The sequence below is a fragment of the Amblyomma americanum genome, chromosome 1 (genome assembly GCF_052857255.1).
Source record: "Amblyomma americanum isolate KBUSLIRL-KWMA chromosome 1, ASM5285725v1, whole genome shotgun sequence".
Classification (NCBI taxonomy): Eukaryota; Metazoa; Arthropoda; class Arachnida; order Ixodida; family Ixodidae; genus Amblyomma; species Amblyomma americanum.
The window spans coordinates 193911228-193924872 of record NC_135497.1 but is presented as its reverse complement, the minus strand read 5'-3'; the positions used below and the strand labels follow the sequence as shown (position 1 = coordinate 193924872).

Here is a 13645-nt window from a genome sequence, read left to right as displayed (position 1 = left end):
TAAGTTGAATATGCCTTGTAACTTCGTTATATTGAGGATTTCGTTATATTGAAGTTCGTTATATCGAGGTTTAACTGTATACTCATGTAAGGACAGCCCCCGTGTAAGGGCTGCACCCATAATTTGGCAGCCGGTAATTCAGAAAAAAAAAGTTAGCCAAAAGAATTGTTTCATGTGTGTATAATTTTGTTCACATAGTACGTTCCACTGGTAGCTAATAAAAGATAATTGTGTGCAACACTTAGTACGAACACGGAAGCATCGTCCCGCACGGCAGTCTAGTTCCTCCTAGAACTACAACACACGGTGCCTCAGTGCTGCTAACTTGTCTTCTGGGCTCGACGTTCACACCAGAAAGGGCGAAACATCATGCTACGCAACAACTAGGATGGAGTGCGCCGACGCCAGAGGCACATTTTCTTGTGGCGGCGTGCCACGTGCTATTCTCGGGCGCTGGCGCAATACGCACCGTTCACCCAGTGTCACTTCACATTGCGTCAAAGTCACAGCGAAAGTGCTTTTAATCTAGTCTATCATAAAAGGTCTAACCTTGTTACCAGTTCACCATCACACAATAACTTCACATTAAAACGATCGTATAATCGATTTCCGCAGAATCTTTGACAGCGAAGCAGGTGGAAAAGCAGGCCCGGCGAAGGCCACCCCACACTGACGGCTGCGGGTTGCACGGGTGGAGCACCACTCCGAACTGTCGGCCAAGGCATCATCAGAGAATTTTAGTACCACCGTACAGTAAACATGGTGATTGCGATCGTACTGCAAATGTGAACATGCTGCCAGGCTTAACTCTGTTGTCAGGCTTGTGCCGGCAACAGCACAGGCCGGGCATTAAACTTCAGGTGGTTAATTTGTACCGGTTGTCGGGCGTATTGAAGGATTCACCGGGGCTGCACCGCTGCGTTAATCCGCCATAAAAATGCGTGTTGCAGAATAAATGGAGGATGCGCAATTGGGGCTAGCCCGAAAAATTTTACGAAAAACTGCCGGTCCTGTGCAAGGGCCGCACACCGCCAAAACAGCGAAAAAAAGTGCGGCGCTTCCACAAGTATATGGGGTACCTAAGCCAACCACCCCCTTATTTAGTTGTTCACATTTGTGTACAGCTAGGCCTGTGCATCCTGCACCAGGAGCGAACAGTACAAAGCTGTCAAGTCTCAGTAACACAACGAAAAATATGGTTGAAAGCTGGGATACTTTTTATGAACAGACAACACAGCTGTTACTTACCTGTAAATTTCAGAAATGGAATCAAAGCATCAAGGTTTTGATCCATGGCCAAGACATCCACTACTGCTGCCCGACCAACATCTGAGAAGATTATTGTGTAGAGGTCATGTAGGCAAGACACCACATCAGCATCATCCAGCTCCTTCTTCAGGTTCCCTGAAACATGAAAGAGACATAGGTAACAAGAATGAAAGTTTCTTTCATGGCAGCTACCTCTCTGCCTAGCTATGTGGATATGGTCAAACCCCACTATACTGCGTTTCATACATCAGGTGCAACGCTGTCAAAGCTAGTGCTCTTGTTTGTGCTACCTGCATCCATGGCCAAAAAGTAGTGCGTTCCTTGTGGTGAACGAAGCACAGTAAATACTTTGCCCGCAGGCTTATTACATGACACATTTGTTAGAGCTTGATTAAATGCACTCTTATTGCTGACAACACGCTGTCGCTTTCTCGTGGCTTAGGCCACTCGGCCACAGAACAAGCAGGGAATAACAGGCTCCCTTTATTTTTCCGTGCGGACTACTTCCGTATCTTTCAGAGCGTTGCACCTGATGTATGAAACGGAGTATACAGCCAAACTCACAAGGCCCTTGCTGAAGCGGACTACATACTAGTTCATGAACAGTGTCTTTTCATAAGTCAGACAGCTTCAAAGGCCTACACTGTTCAACGTCAGACCGTGGCATGATTTTCCAGTTACATCACAACCTCGCTACCTCGTCTCACAGATATCTCTGACCGATCTCTTGGGACCTACGAATTCTTAGAGTGTCCCCCCCCACCGAAAAACAGCTGAAAACTAACTGCGTTACAAGCTCTTAATTAGTAGATAGTTTTCTGCATGTCCTTGCGCTTCTGTGCTACTACATCAGCAGTCGTCAATGGGTGCAAGTGATCAGAACAAGCTGCAGCGGGAACTACACATGGCCCGCTGTATGGAAGGCCCGAAACGGGAAAGTAAAGGTGGCAAAAAGAGGAGCCAGACAGGCACAGGAGTAATGTACCCACGCCAAGCATTCCGCTGGTTTTTTTTCAGCAGTGATGGAAGCAGCATCATTTCATCTTTCAGACAGGGCACAGAGCAGGCAAAACGCTGATTTGGAGCAGCTCCAGATGCATTCGGATTAGCCGCTAATGGAAGCTGGTTTGCCACTTAGGCATTTAAAAGTACCTCAAAGCAAGTAATTTCTACCACAGTGGTACCCCGCTATTAGGCTTTTCATGGCACTGTGGAAAAGCACATCAGCTGGGAAATGTAGTAGCTGAACATAGCATGCGAAGAAAGTTGTGCATCGTCTGCAAATTTTTATTATTTCTTGCAAGCACATGATTCTCTGGAGTTAGCAACATTTTGTGGCTATTGCAGTCACTCTGCTCATGTCCGAAACACCTTGCAATGGCAGTTAGTCAGCCTTTGCAGCTGTCGCTTGAGCATAGTAAGCAGTGAGGAGGGAGGGCACGTCGATCAGGTGAAGTTATTTAAGACGCACACACTTCTGCACTATTTTTGCGGCAGACCACTTTAATCCTACACAATCATCTCTAAGAATCTAAAAAATGCACATTTTAAGCTGCAGGGAAGAAGAAAATAGCAGATGACAAAAACAAGTCTTGGAGCCACCCCTCGCAACCATATCTCAAACAGCGCCGCGGGCAGTTTTCTTTTTTCACTTTTGGTCATTCGCACTTGCCTCACTGCAGCGATGGAGCTGCACCAACAGCCGCAACAAAATTTGCACCATCCATAAGCTTGCATGGCACTGGCGTGGACATAGCACACTAGAAGCTGCCAAACACGGTGGCGGTCAATCGGCGACCGAGTGGCAAGTTGCGGTTTGACTGGCAAGCCGTCACCGTGGTGCGTATGCTCAACGTAGGCTGTCAGTGCCAGCACGGGGTAAAGCAATATAACGTGAGGTGACATTTGGGACGTACCATGCAGGTACATTGCAACAGTTGAAATGTAACATCCAAGTCTGTGTTGCATAGTTTTCTACACAGGAACTAGAATGGGGCCGGCTGGCTCATGAAAACGTAGCAGCCAAGAAACCACAGCAACCGGAAACACCACAGCAAGGCTCAACCATAATAATTTATTGCACATAAAAGTAAAAAGAAAAAGAAACAAGGGGAGCATTCTTTAAAGCATAACGCATATTTTGTTTCCAGCGAGTAATAAAACTGCTTAGATCCAAAGTGTTTTTTCTTCAGAAAAATTAAAAGCGCAACTTCAACCAAGAGCACAGTGTGATTGCGAAGCATTCTGAGGGCTTGGATCATCTAATCGATTTTAAAAATGCCAGGGTTGTTGACACAAAGCCCAACCCATTAAGCTGACAGATTTTAGAGTCCTGACATATACAAAACACACCCGGAAATGCAAACAAGGACTCTACTCTGACGGGCTCTTTGAAAAATAAGAACTAAAATTTGTGCAGCCCATGATGTGCGGAAACAATTTTAGCACACATTCAAGCATGACACATGGTGCAGTGACCAAGTGTCAATCCACGGGGAATATCAGTGGCAACATTTGAAGTGCATAATGACTTTGGTGGGAGTTTCTGGCGAAACAAAAATTTTCAACTGCACAGGCACCACTGAATGCATGACGCAAATTGGTGGCCTCAACTTTCTTACATAAAAAAATAAACAGACAAAGTTCACTTTCATTTCACAAAAACTTCGCTAAAGCAGTACTTCGCTGAAGCGGAACCTTGCTCTGGAAAAAGTTCATTGTGAAAAGAAATGGTCTGCATTACCTTATGAAGTCTGCTGACATTGAATCAGAAGCAGTACTTTGGTATAATGGAAATGCTTTGTTGTAATGGCGTTCACTCTCAGAAGTAAGAGCACTCAATTCAGACTCAAATCACGCATATTTTGATTTGTAACAGCCAAAACCAACATGCAAATCTCACCTCTGGTGTGGAAGGCGAGTAGAGAGTCAACATGCTTCAGTGCCTGCAGATGGTACACCAAGTGGATGCCCACCTGATGACACACAGTGTCTTCCAAGCCCACCATTCCAGACTCCTCCTGAACAGAGAGACAGAGATGGTATAAACAGAAGCAGCCTTTGGCTAGTGCAATGTGTAACACAGAGAAACCAGCCTCTTCAGAACAGAGAAAAAAAGAAATAGCCACAAGTAAACACTTCGCTTAATTTGCATGACACAAAAGCAGATATGCCACCAGCTAGCACATCAGACGACGACAAATCTGTAGCACGCTGCTTACTGGGTGTTGCTAGACCGTGCCCGTTTCAGCAGAAGTTGCTTTGGAACTACACACCACCTATCACAAAACATTTAAACTTGCAACCAGGTAACCGTCCAGACAATAATCTCACATTAATATGAAGGTACAGCTGGTTTCTGCAACGTCTTCAGCAGCAAACCTTGCGGACAAGCAGGCCAGGTGAGAACTGGCTGGCACAAATGGCTATGGATTGCATGTGCTGAGAACCATTCCAGAACATCAGCTCAACTGCCATTTGAGACAGCTATGTATTAGATTGCAGCATTTTACACAGGCCTCTGCTTTTGGAATGACTTGAAGGGGTGGAGGCACCAAATTTTTGGTTGGCATGTTCTTTGTTTCAAACGTTGCGTAGTGCCCCAAGACGCGTGATGCATGCTGCGCAATACATATATGTGCAGTAAATAATTTATTATTCCATTCTTTACACTCAGCAATTTCGGTTTCGGTTTCTGAGCGCCGGGGTGTGCTGTGACATCACTATCATGGAAAAGCAGCAACCCTGGTCACATGGGCCCCAAAAGTTGTTATGCATGGATTGCTGTGTCGTCTGCCCTCGTACACATGCTGTGCAAGCAGCACCTTTCGAAATCATGTGCATGCAAACTTGGTCGGTACTGCAATATGTTGAGAAAAGCCAAGGGAGCGAGGAACGACACCGAGTCCTGAAACCAAGCGGCTCGCTTCGGCCGATCTCAATCGGCATATTGCTTATGCCAACGTGGTTTCTGCATTGTATTTCGCTTTGTCATGCCGACGCCGATGCTCAGCGGACGTCTGTGTCAGTGGCCCGTAGCTGACTCTGGTCACACTACAGCAACACGGTGTACTTATCCTACCGACCAATACCCATCTCTGTCTTCACTTCGCTCCACTGTTGTAGACGCGCTGCGGGACTGCCAAGGGTCCCGTGGCTGTTGATTACGACATCTGCTGCTAGTTTAGCAAAAGAGTCCATGTACAGTCGAGACTACATATAACGGCCCCACTTAAGACGAACTTTCGCTGATAACGAACGAGACCTGTGCGACCATCAAAATATACATTATGTCAATGGCACAAAATCACACGTATAACGGACGTCATTAAGCCGTGCTGATCGGTTAGAGAGAACAGACGGCGTAGACCCGGCGCCGCTATGCGAGATAACCTGCCTACCCCTTTGTGCGCTCGGCGCGTGATATATTTTCCCGAGCCTCATCACAGGCGAACTGCCCACCCGATTTCGTGCCGCTCTCAAGCGAGCTACCCTTTCCCCGCCGACGCGCCGTGGGCACCTGCAGCATTGGTCGACAGACTGGCCCTAACCGCCTAACAACGGCGCTTACCGCTCGATGTATCTGCATCTTAAGATGTAAGCAATCTTCGATTTCAGGTTACTGTTGTCAAAACTACGCTCGATGACCATTTGTATTTGTTAAAACTTGTGAACTCGCTGTCCACAATTGCCAAAATCGCACATACGAACCCGGCGGACTCACTAGGCCTATTCGTACTGCAGGTGAGCCGAAGGGTGAGCATATGAAATGTAGTCGCTCGTTTCACTTATTTGTAATACAGAGAATGTGTAAACAAGAAAAGCTATGGTCATCTTCTTGTCAATGTAGAGGTGTTTCGTTCGGCCACCAATATAAGGTGCTGGCAGTTGCATCAGCAACGGCATATTTGCCTATCAGCACAGCGTCCGCTGGGTCGCCGAAGCAGCGGCTCACTGATGTCGCGCGTCGCCGTTCATAGTACATCCCGTTACTGTGCTGTGATGTCACTACTATTCACTGGTATCGTTCCACAGTCCTACGTCACCAACTATAGTGCTAGCGATGGGTCTCGATCGTGAGAAATAGCATTTAGGGACTCTTTGGAGCTCAATTCAAATACATTTTAAGCGCTTCTTGCATCCAATACTTTACCGTGGGTGACCTTACACACAGAGGAAGCCCATAACAAGATTATTATAACCTCAAAATTTGATGTCTCAACCCCTTTGAGGCATGCAGTCTGCCATTAAAGTGCAATTTCTGCAGATAGTGAATGAGTCTTTCCTTTCATTTCAATGGTGAGTCGAACTAGCTGCAGTTTCTATTTTACCGGCTTGCTTCATTAGCCCACTGCCATCATTTGAAACTACTACTTATAGGTATACAGTCAAACGTAATTATATCAATATTGTAGCGATAAGGAAATATCAATGTTATAACCGATAATTGTTATAACTGGGTTATGCCAAAAAAAGAAAACATGACAAAGTTTAGATCATTTGATGACAGGAAAGTGGCTAATGCCCCTGTCACGTTAATCAATTTGATGTCATTCGAATCTAATGGCATTAGCATCTAATGTCATTAACCAGCTGCTACACAGGAATATTTAATGTCATTAATTTCGAATGACGTTTGCCATCAAATGAGTTTGAGGAACTCGTTCGCATTCGGTCTCGAACCGAATATACACTCTGGACACCAGATAAGCAGCAGAAACAAGCGATGTGAAAAAATAATGTGCACACCACCAAAGCCTGAAACTGTATGTTAGTTTTACGCTAAAAAAATTCGGCAGACACTTCCGCAAGACTGCGTACGGGTGGGAATGTGAAAGCATTAGTTCCCCTCGGTGATTTTTCATCTACCCACACACACACACCACCCACACACATGCGCGCTCGTAAACAACACCCAGTATGCTATACGACAAATGATTGCATCACAATTTTGATAAGAAAATTCGTTTTTGAGAAAACGAAATGGCACAGTAACTGTCTCATATCTCGGTGGACACCTCAACCGGGAACAGGTAGAGAGTCTGGGAAAGCATACAATTGAAGGTGTATAAGTCATAAGTCGTCGGTTCGAATCCCCGTCGCAAGCTAGCATCCAGCTGACTAGCACATGTAAGCTATATGCAACAAGAAATAGTATGACACAACTCGGAACGCTGTACAACAAACAGTTGCATCACAGTTGTGGTATGAGTATTGTCGGGAAAACTGGTGCCACGTAGAGGTCGGTCAGTGGGGAGTATATATAGATGAACGACATGTATATTATTGGCATAAGTGGCGCCACTTGGCTTGCTGTGCACGTCATACGGCTGCTTGATGAAATCACCCATTTTTCTTGCCACCACCGAGATTTTCTGTACCATCTGCGAATACACATACACACGTGCTGCCAGCTTTTCTCGTAATGGGATTAGTAATGCTTCCGCATTAAAAATGTTAATTTTGGTGTGAAGCTATTCACACTGGAGGTTGTCATGGATAGCTGTCACTCTTGGTTTCAGTAGCAGCCAACGACAGTGGCCAAGAGTGAAGCACAGCCCCACCCGCAACCATTGATCATTTTGGGTTGAATGTTTATTGTTGGTTAGCATTCCATGTACATTTACCTCGGAAGTACTTGAAGCTGTAACTGAACGCTTTACCTTTTGGAAGTCATTTCTACCCACCGCAGCACCGCTGTCTCAGCCATTTTGTTGAAAATTTAAAATTGGTTTTTGAGGAAAAGAAATGGTGCAGTAGTTGTCTCAGATCTTGGTGGACACCCGAACCTTGCAGCAAGGCAAAAAAAGGAAAGTGGGAGTGAAACAAGAAAGCGCTGTGTCCCTATCCTCTTCTGGTCCTTGTGTCTTTGTACTGTGTTGGTAATGAATGACCAACCAACGTGCCTAAGCTTCCACTCTGGAAGAAAGAGGTGCCACAGTGGAGGCCTCCGGAATAATTTCGACCACCTGGGAATCTTTAATGTGTACTGACATCGCACAGCACATGGGTGCCATTTGCGTCTCTCCACCATCAAAACACAGCTGCCGCGGCCGGGTTCGAGGGTTCGAACCCGGAAACTTCGGCTCAGCAGTGAATTTGTTTATATTTATCAGATTCATGGCTGCCTTTGTACTTGGCTTGGTTTGGCTTGGCTTTTGATAGATAAAGTGCTGCAAAATGGCTGGAAATAATATGTTCTTACCCACTTATAAAATACTACACAATTTTGAACACCGTTTATGCAAGCTGATGTCCCTTAAATGTATTGTAACGGGGGGTTTGTTACGAGGTACTGGGGCGACGGGAACGGCAACAACAGCAGTCTGGGATCAGATCGGCAAAAGACACACAAGCGTAGCGCTGGCAAAAACTCTCGAGAACACTGTCACCTCGTCTTCGTCTTTTCAAATCATCAGACGCATCTTCTTCTTTAGCCTTACAATCACCCCGGGGACAAGAGGAGCCATCCTGGCGACTTAGGATGATGGCAAGACGGCGGGGTCGTAGTAGGGCTTGAGGCGCTGGACATGAACGGTCTCCCGTCCTCGGCGGCGGAGATCAGGAGACGGCGTGAGGGGTTCCACGATATAATTAACCGGAGAGGTGCGCTCCAGCACACGGTAGGGACCATGGTACTTCGCAAGAAATTTTGAGGAGAGACCGGGAGTTCCTGAAGGGATCCAGAGCCACACAAGTGCACCAGAAGTGTAGTTCGGTGGGGTTTGGTCTTGGTCGAGGCGGGAGCGCTGGCGATGCTGGGTGTCAGTGGTGAGTGACCGGGCAATTTGGCGGCAGGCTTCGGCGTGTTGCGCGGCGTCGGAAACAGGCCGATATTCGGATTCATCAGGGCGGTAAGGGAGGATAGTGTCGATAGTAGCAGAGGGTTGGCGGCCGTAAAGTAGGAAGAAAGGAGAGAATCCGGTGGTAGACTGCGTAGCGGTATTGTACGCATAAGTAACGTACGGAAGGACGAGTTCCCAATTCGTGTGGTCAAAAGCGACGTACTTGGAGAGCATGTCTCCGAGTGTGCGGTTAAATCGCTCAGTGAGGCCATTGGTCTGCGGATGATAGGCGGTGGTAGTTCGGTGAATCGTGTTGCACTCTTTGAGAAGCGCCTTCACCACCTCAGATAAGAACACGCGCCCTCGGTCACTGAGCAGTTCACGAGGTGCACCGTGGCGAAGGATGAATCGGTGCAAAATGAAGGAGGCGACGTCCGTCGCTGTGGCAGCCGGAAGGGCAGCAGTTTCGGCATATCGTGTAAGGTGATCCACCGCTACTATAGCCCAACGGTTGCCGTCTGCAGTGTATGGAAGCGGACCGTATAAATCAATGCCAACGCGGTCGAACGGGCGTGGAGGGCATGGTAACGGCTGCAGCTCAGCAGCAGAACGATGGGGAGGTGTCTTGCGACGTTGGCAGGGAATGCATGCGCGCACGTACTTCATGATAAAGGTGTACATTCCGCGCCAGTAGTAGCGCAGCCGTATGCGGGTGTAGGTCTTGAAAACGCCCGCGTGACCGCTGTGGGGGGCAGCATGGAAGTATGCGCATATCTCCGAGCGTAAGTGACGTGGAATAACGAGCAGCCAGTTGCGACCTTCGGAGTTGTAGTTACGGCGATAAAGTAGGGTGTCACGGATCGCAAAATGGGCAGCTTGGCGGCGGAGCGCACGTGACGGTGAAGCAGCCGTCGGGTTGGCGAGAAAGTCGAGAAGGGAAGCGATCCAGGGATCCATGCGTTGCGCTGAAGGCATGTCGCTGAGGCGAAGCAAGGGCAGAGAAGCGTCGGAGGTGGAAAGGCTGGCGATCTCGGCTGGAAGGGGGCAGCGTGACAGTGCATCGGCGTCTTGATGCTTGCGGCCGGTGCGATACACGACGCGGATATCATATTCTTGCAAGCGAAGGGCCCACCTAGCGAGGCGGCCGGAGGGGTCTTTCAGGTTGCAAAGCCAACAGAGCGCATGGTGGTCGGTCACAACGTCAAAAGGGCGCCCATAAATGTACGGTCGAAACTTCGCGAGGGCCCATACAATCGCCAAACACTCTTTTTCAGTTACGGAGTAGTTGCGTTCTGCTGGTGTGAGTGTGCGGCTAGCATAAGCAACGACGTATTCGTCAAAGCCAGGTTTTCGTTGGGCGAGGACAGCGCCGAGGCCAACACCGCTGGCGTCCGTGTGAACTTCGGTAGGAGCGGCCGAGTCGAAATGGCGCAGAATGGGCGGCGCCGTGAGGAGACGGCGCAAGGTGGTGTATGCGTCGTCGCACGCTGGAGACCACAGTGATAAATCCGCACTTTCAGACAGCAGTTGAGTCAAAGGCGCAGCAATGGACGCAAAGTTGCGAATAAACCGGAGGAAATATGAGCACAAACCCAGGAAGCTGCGCAGGTCTTTGATGGAGGTAGGTTTGGGAAAGTCAACCACAGCACGAAGTTTCGCTGGGTCGGGACTGACGCCCTGCTTAGAGACAACATGACCTAAGATGGTTAATTGACGAGCGGCAAAACGGCATTTTTTTAAGTTCAGCTGCAGGCCGGCGTCAGAGAGGCAGGTCAAGACGTGCTTCAAACGGGAGAGGTGGGTGTCAAAGTCCGGGGAAAAGACCACAATGTCGTCGAGGTAGCAAAGGCATGTCTTCCACTTAAGTCCGCGCAAAATGGTGTCCATCATCCTCTCAAAAGTCGCGGGGGCGTTACAAAGCCCGAAGGGCATCACCGTAAATTCATACAAGCCATCCGGTGTCACAAAGGCGGTTTTGGGGCGATCGGCTTCTTTCATAGGAACTTGCCAGTACCCGGAACGCAAATCAAGAGATGAAAAGAGTTCGGCCCCTTGCAAAGAGTCCAGAGCGTCGTCTATGCGCGGGAGGGGATAGACATCTTTGCGCGTAATCTTATTAAGGCGGCGGTAATCTACACAGAAGCGTATGGAGCCATCCTTCTTTTTGACGAGCACCACAGGCGACGCCCATGGGCTGCTTGAGGGCTGAATGACGCCGCTCTGGAGCATCTTGTCGACTTGGTCTTCAATAACTTGGCGCTCGGCGACAGACACACGATAGGGACGTTGTCGCAGCGGTGCGTGGTCACCTGTGTCGATGGCATGGGTGACAGTGGAAGTTTGGCCCAAGGAACTTTGATGTGAGTCAAATGATGAGCGAAACTGATTAAGTAAAGTGAGAAGCTGTGCCCTTTGCGGCGCTGGAAGGTTGTCGTCGATGGAGCGAAGGAATGCTTCGGTTGAGGAGGGATCGGGCGCAGCAGTAGGTGGGCTGAGTGCGGCTATGGAGAGGTGCGGCGCGTCGTCCGTCTCTTCGCGGATGAGCAGAGACGCGAATGGTTGTACCGTGCCGAGACATTCACCTAGGCGCAAGGCGTTGGGGAACGAGAATGGGTTAGACACGAACAGTACGGAGAGGCCAGCGGATATAGTCAGTACAGCGTATGGCAGAGGCAGACACTTGCGGTGCAGAAAGATAGGGGACGGAGTGAAGAGGACAGTGTCGTCGCGAAGAGGGCTGCAAGAGAGGGGTACGAGGACTGAAGAGCAGGGAGGCAGGTCAATGTCTTCGGCAACTAAGGCCTTAACACAGGCACCAGGAGGGGCAGTGTCCAAGACAGCTTCGGGCAGGTGAGAGAACTCGACTTCAGCTCGAGCACAATCGATGATAGCAGCATGGCGCGATAGGAAATCCCAGCCCAGGATAACAGCATGAGAACAGCAGGGCAGTACGACGAATTCGACGGCATAAATGGTCCCCTGGATTACAACGCGAGCGGTACACGCTGCTGACGGCTGGATGTTCTGAGCGCTGGCGGTGCGCAGTGAGAGTCCAGCAATTGGCGTCCTTACTTTTCTTAAAGAACTACACAGCTTTGCGTCCATGACGGAAACGGCAGCACCAGTGTCGACAAGCGCCATGACAGAAACGCCGTCGACGGAAATTTCAATGAGGTTAGCGGCTGACGGATGAGGCCTTTCGAAGTTCGTTGTGGACGCAGTTCTCGCCTCAGGAACTGCGGCGCCTAGTTTTCCTCCTGGTTAGCGGTGGGGCGACGTCGCATAGGCGAAATAGACCGGCGTCGTGGAGAAGAGGGCCGGCGGCTGGAGAGGGTAAAACGGTCCGGTGAGGAAGTACGACTTTGCGGCGGCGCAGCTGGTACAGCGTACTGACTTGGTGGGGGCCAGTACCCAGGAGCTTGGGGAGGAATTTCCGCGTCCGGGAGACGACGGCGGCAATGCCGAGCTACATGACCTGGGAGACCACAAAAGAAGCAAATCGGCCGATTGTCCGTTGTGCGCCAGGAATCGCTGACCCTTGGAGTAGGTCGTCGGTAAGCCACTGGCCCTCGCAAATGCGCCGGAGGCGCACTATAGATTGGCGGCTGCGGTCTTGTTACGACATCGGCATATGTCACTGGAGCCGCGACAGGAGGCGGTCTCGCGACGGCTTCGGCATATGTGAGCGGAGCCGCCACAGGTTGTGGTCTGGCGACAACGTCAGCGTATGTCAGCGGAACCGTGACAGGTGGTGACGGATGAGCCGGTGGAAGAGCCTCAGCAACTTGCTCTTGAATTGTATGTCGGAGCGCTGAAGTCAGATATGATGGTCGGTCGTGAGCGCTCGGCAGAAAGGAAAGTTGACGGGCCACTTCTTCCCGCACGAAGTCTTTAATCTGCTGTAGCAGCGAGGGGTCAGGAGCAGGCGTGAGCCCAGCGAGCGACTCAACCTGCTGTGGCCGCTGGCGTGTCAGAATCCGCTGCTTGCGCAACTGCTCAAAGCTTTGACACAGCGTGACGACTTCAGCAACGGTACGCAAGTCGCGCGCTAGAAGCATCTGAAAAGCGTCGTCATCGATGCCTTTCAAGATGTGTTGGATCTTGTCGGCTTCCGACATACGAGCGTTGACCCGCTTGAACAAGTCGACGACATCTTCAATGTAGCTAGTGAAGCTTTCACTAGCCTGCTGAGATCGTTCACGCAATCGCTGTTCGGCTCGGAGTTGCCTGACAGCCGGTCGACCAAATACGTCTGCAAATTTAGTCTTAAAAATGGACCAGGTTTGAATATCTGCCTCATGGTTGCGATACCAGAGGTTAGCCACACCGGCGAGATAAAAGATGACGTTGTTTAGCTTCGTCACATCGTCCCATTTGTTGTATACGCTCACCCGCTCGTACGATGTGAGCCAATCTTCCACATCGTTCTCGTCAGTCCCGCTGAAAATGGTCGGGTCCCGTTGACGAAGAGAGCCGGCACAGATGACAGCCTGGCCCACTTGTACGGCCTGGTGTTGGACGTCCTCAGGCATCGTGCGCGCCGGGAGAGCACGACTACGGAGCTCCAGGGCCGATGTTTTTACCCAGCACCT

General features: G+C 49.7%; 1 protein-coding gene across 1 annotated transcript in view; it reads right to left on the bottom strand.

Annotated features, from left to right (window-relative positions):
* vir (VIR_N domain-containing protein) overlaps positions 1-13645 on the bottom strand; it is a 254787-nt gene that overhangs the window by 125316 nt on the left and 115826 nt on the right. The window contains 2 exon segments of the mRNA XM_077648167.1: positions 1249-1404; positions 4172-4289. Coding sequence (XP_077504293.1) covers positions 1249-1404; positions 4172-4289 — 274 coding nt within the window.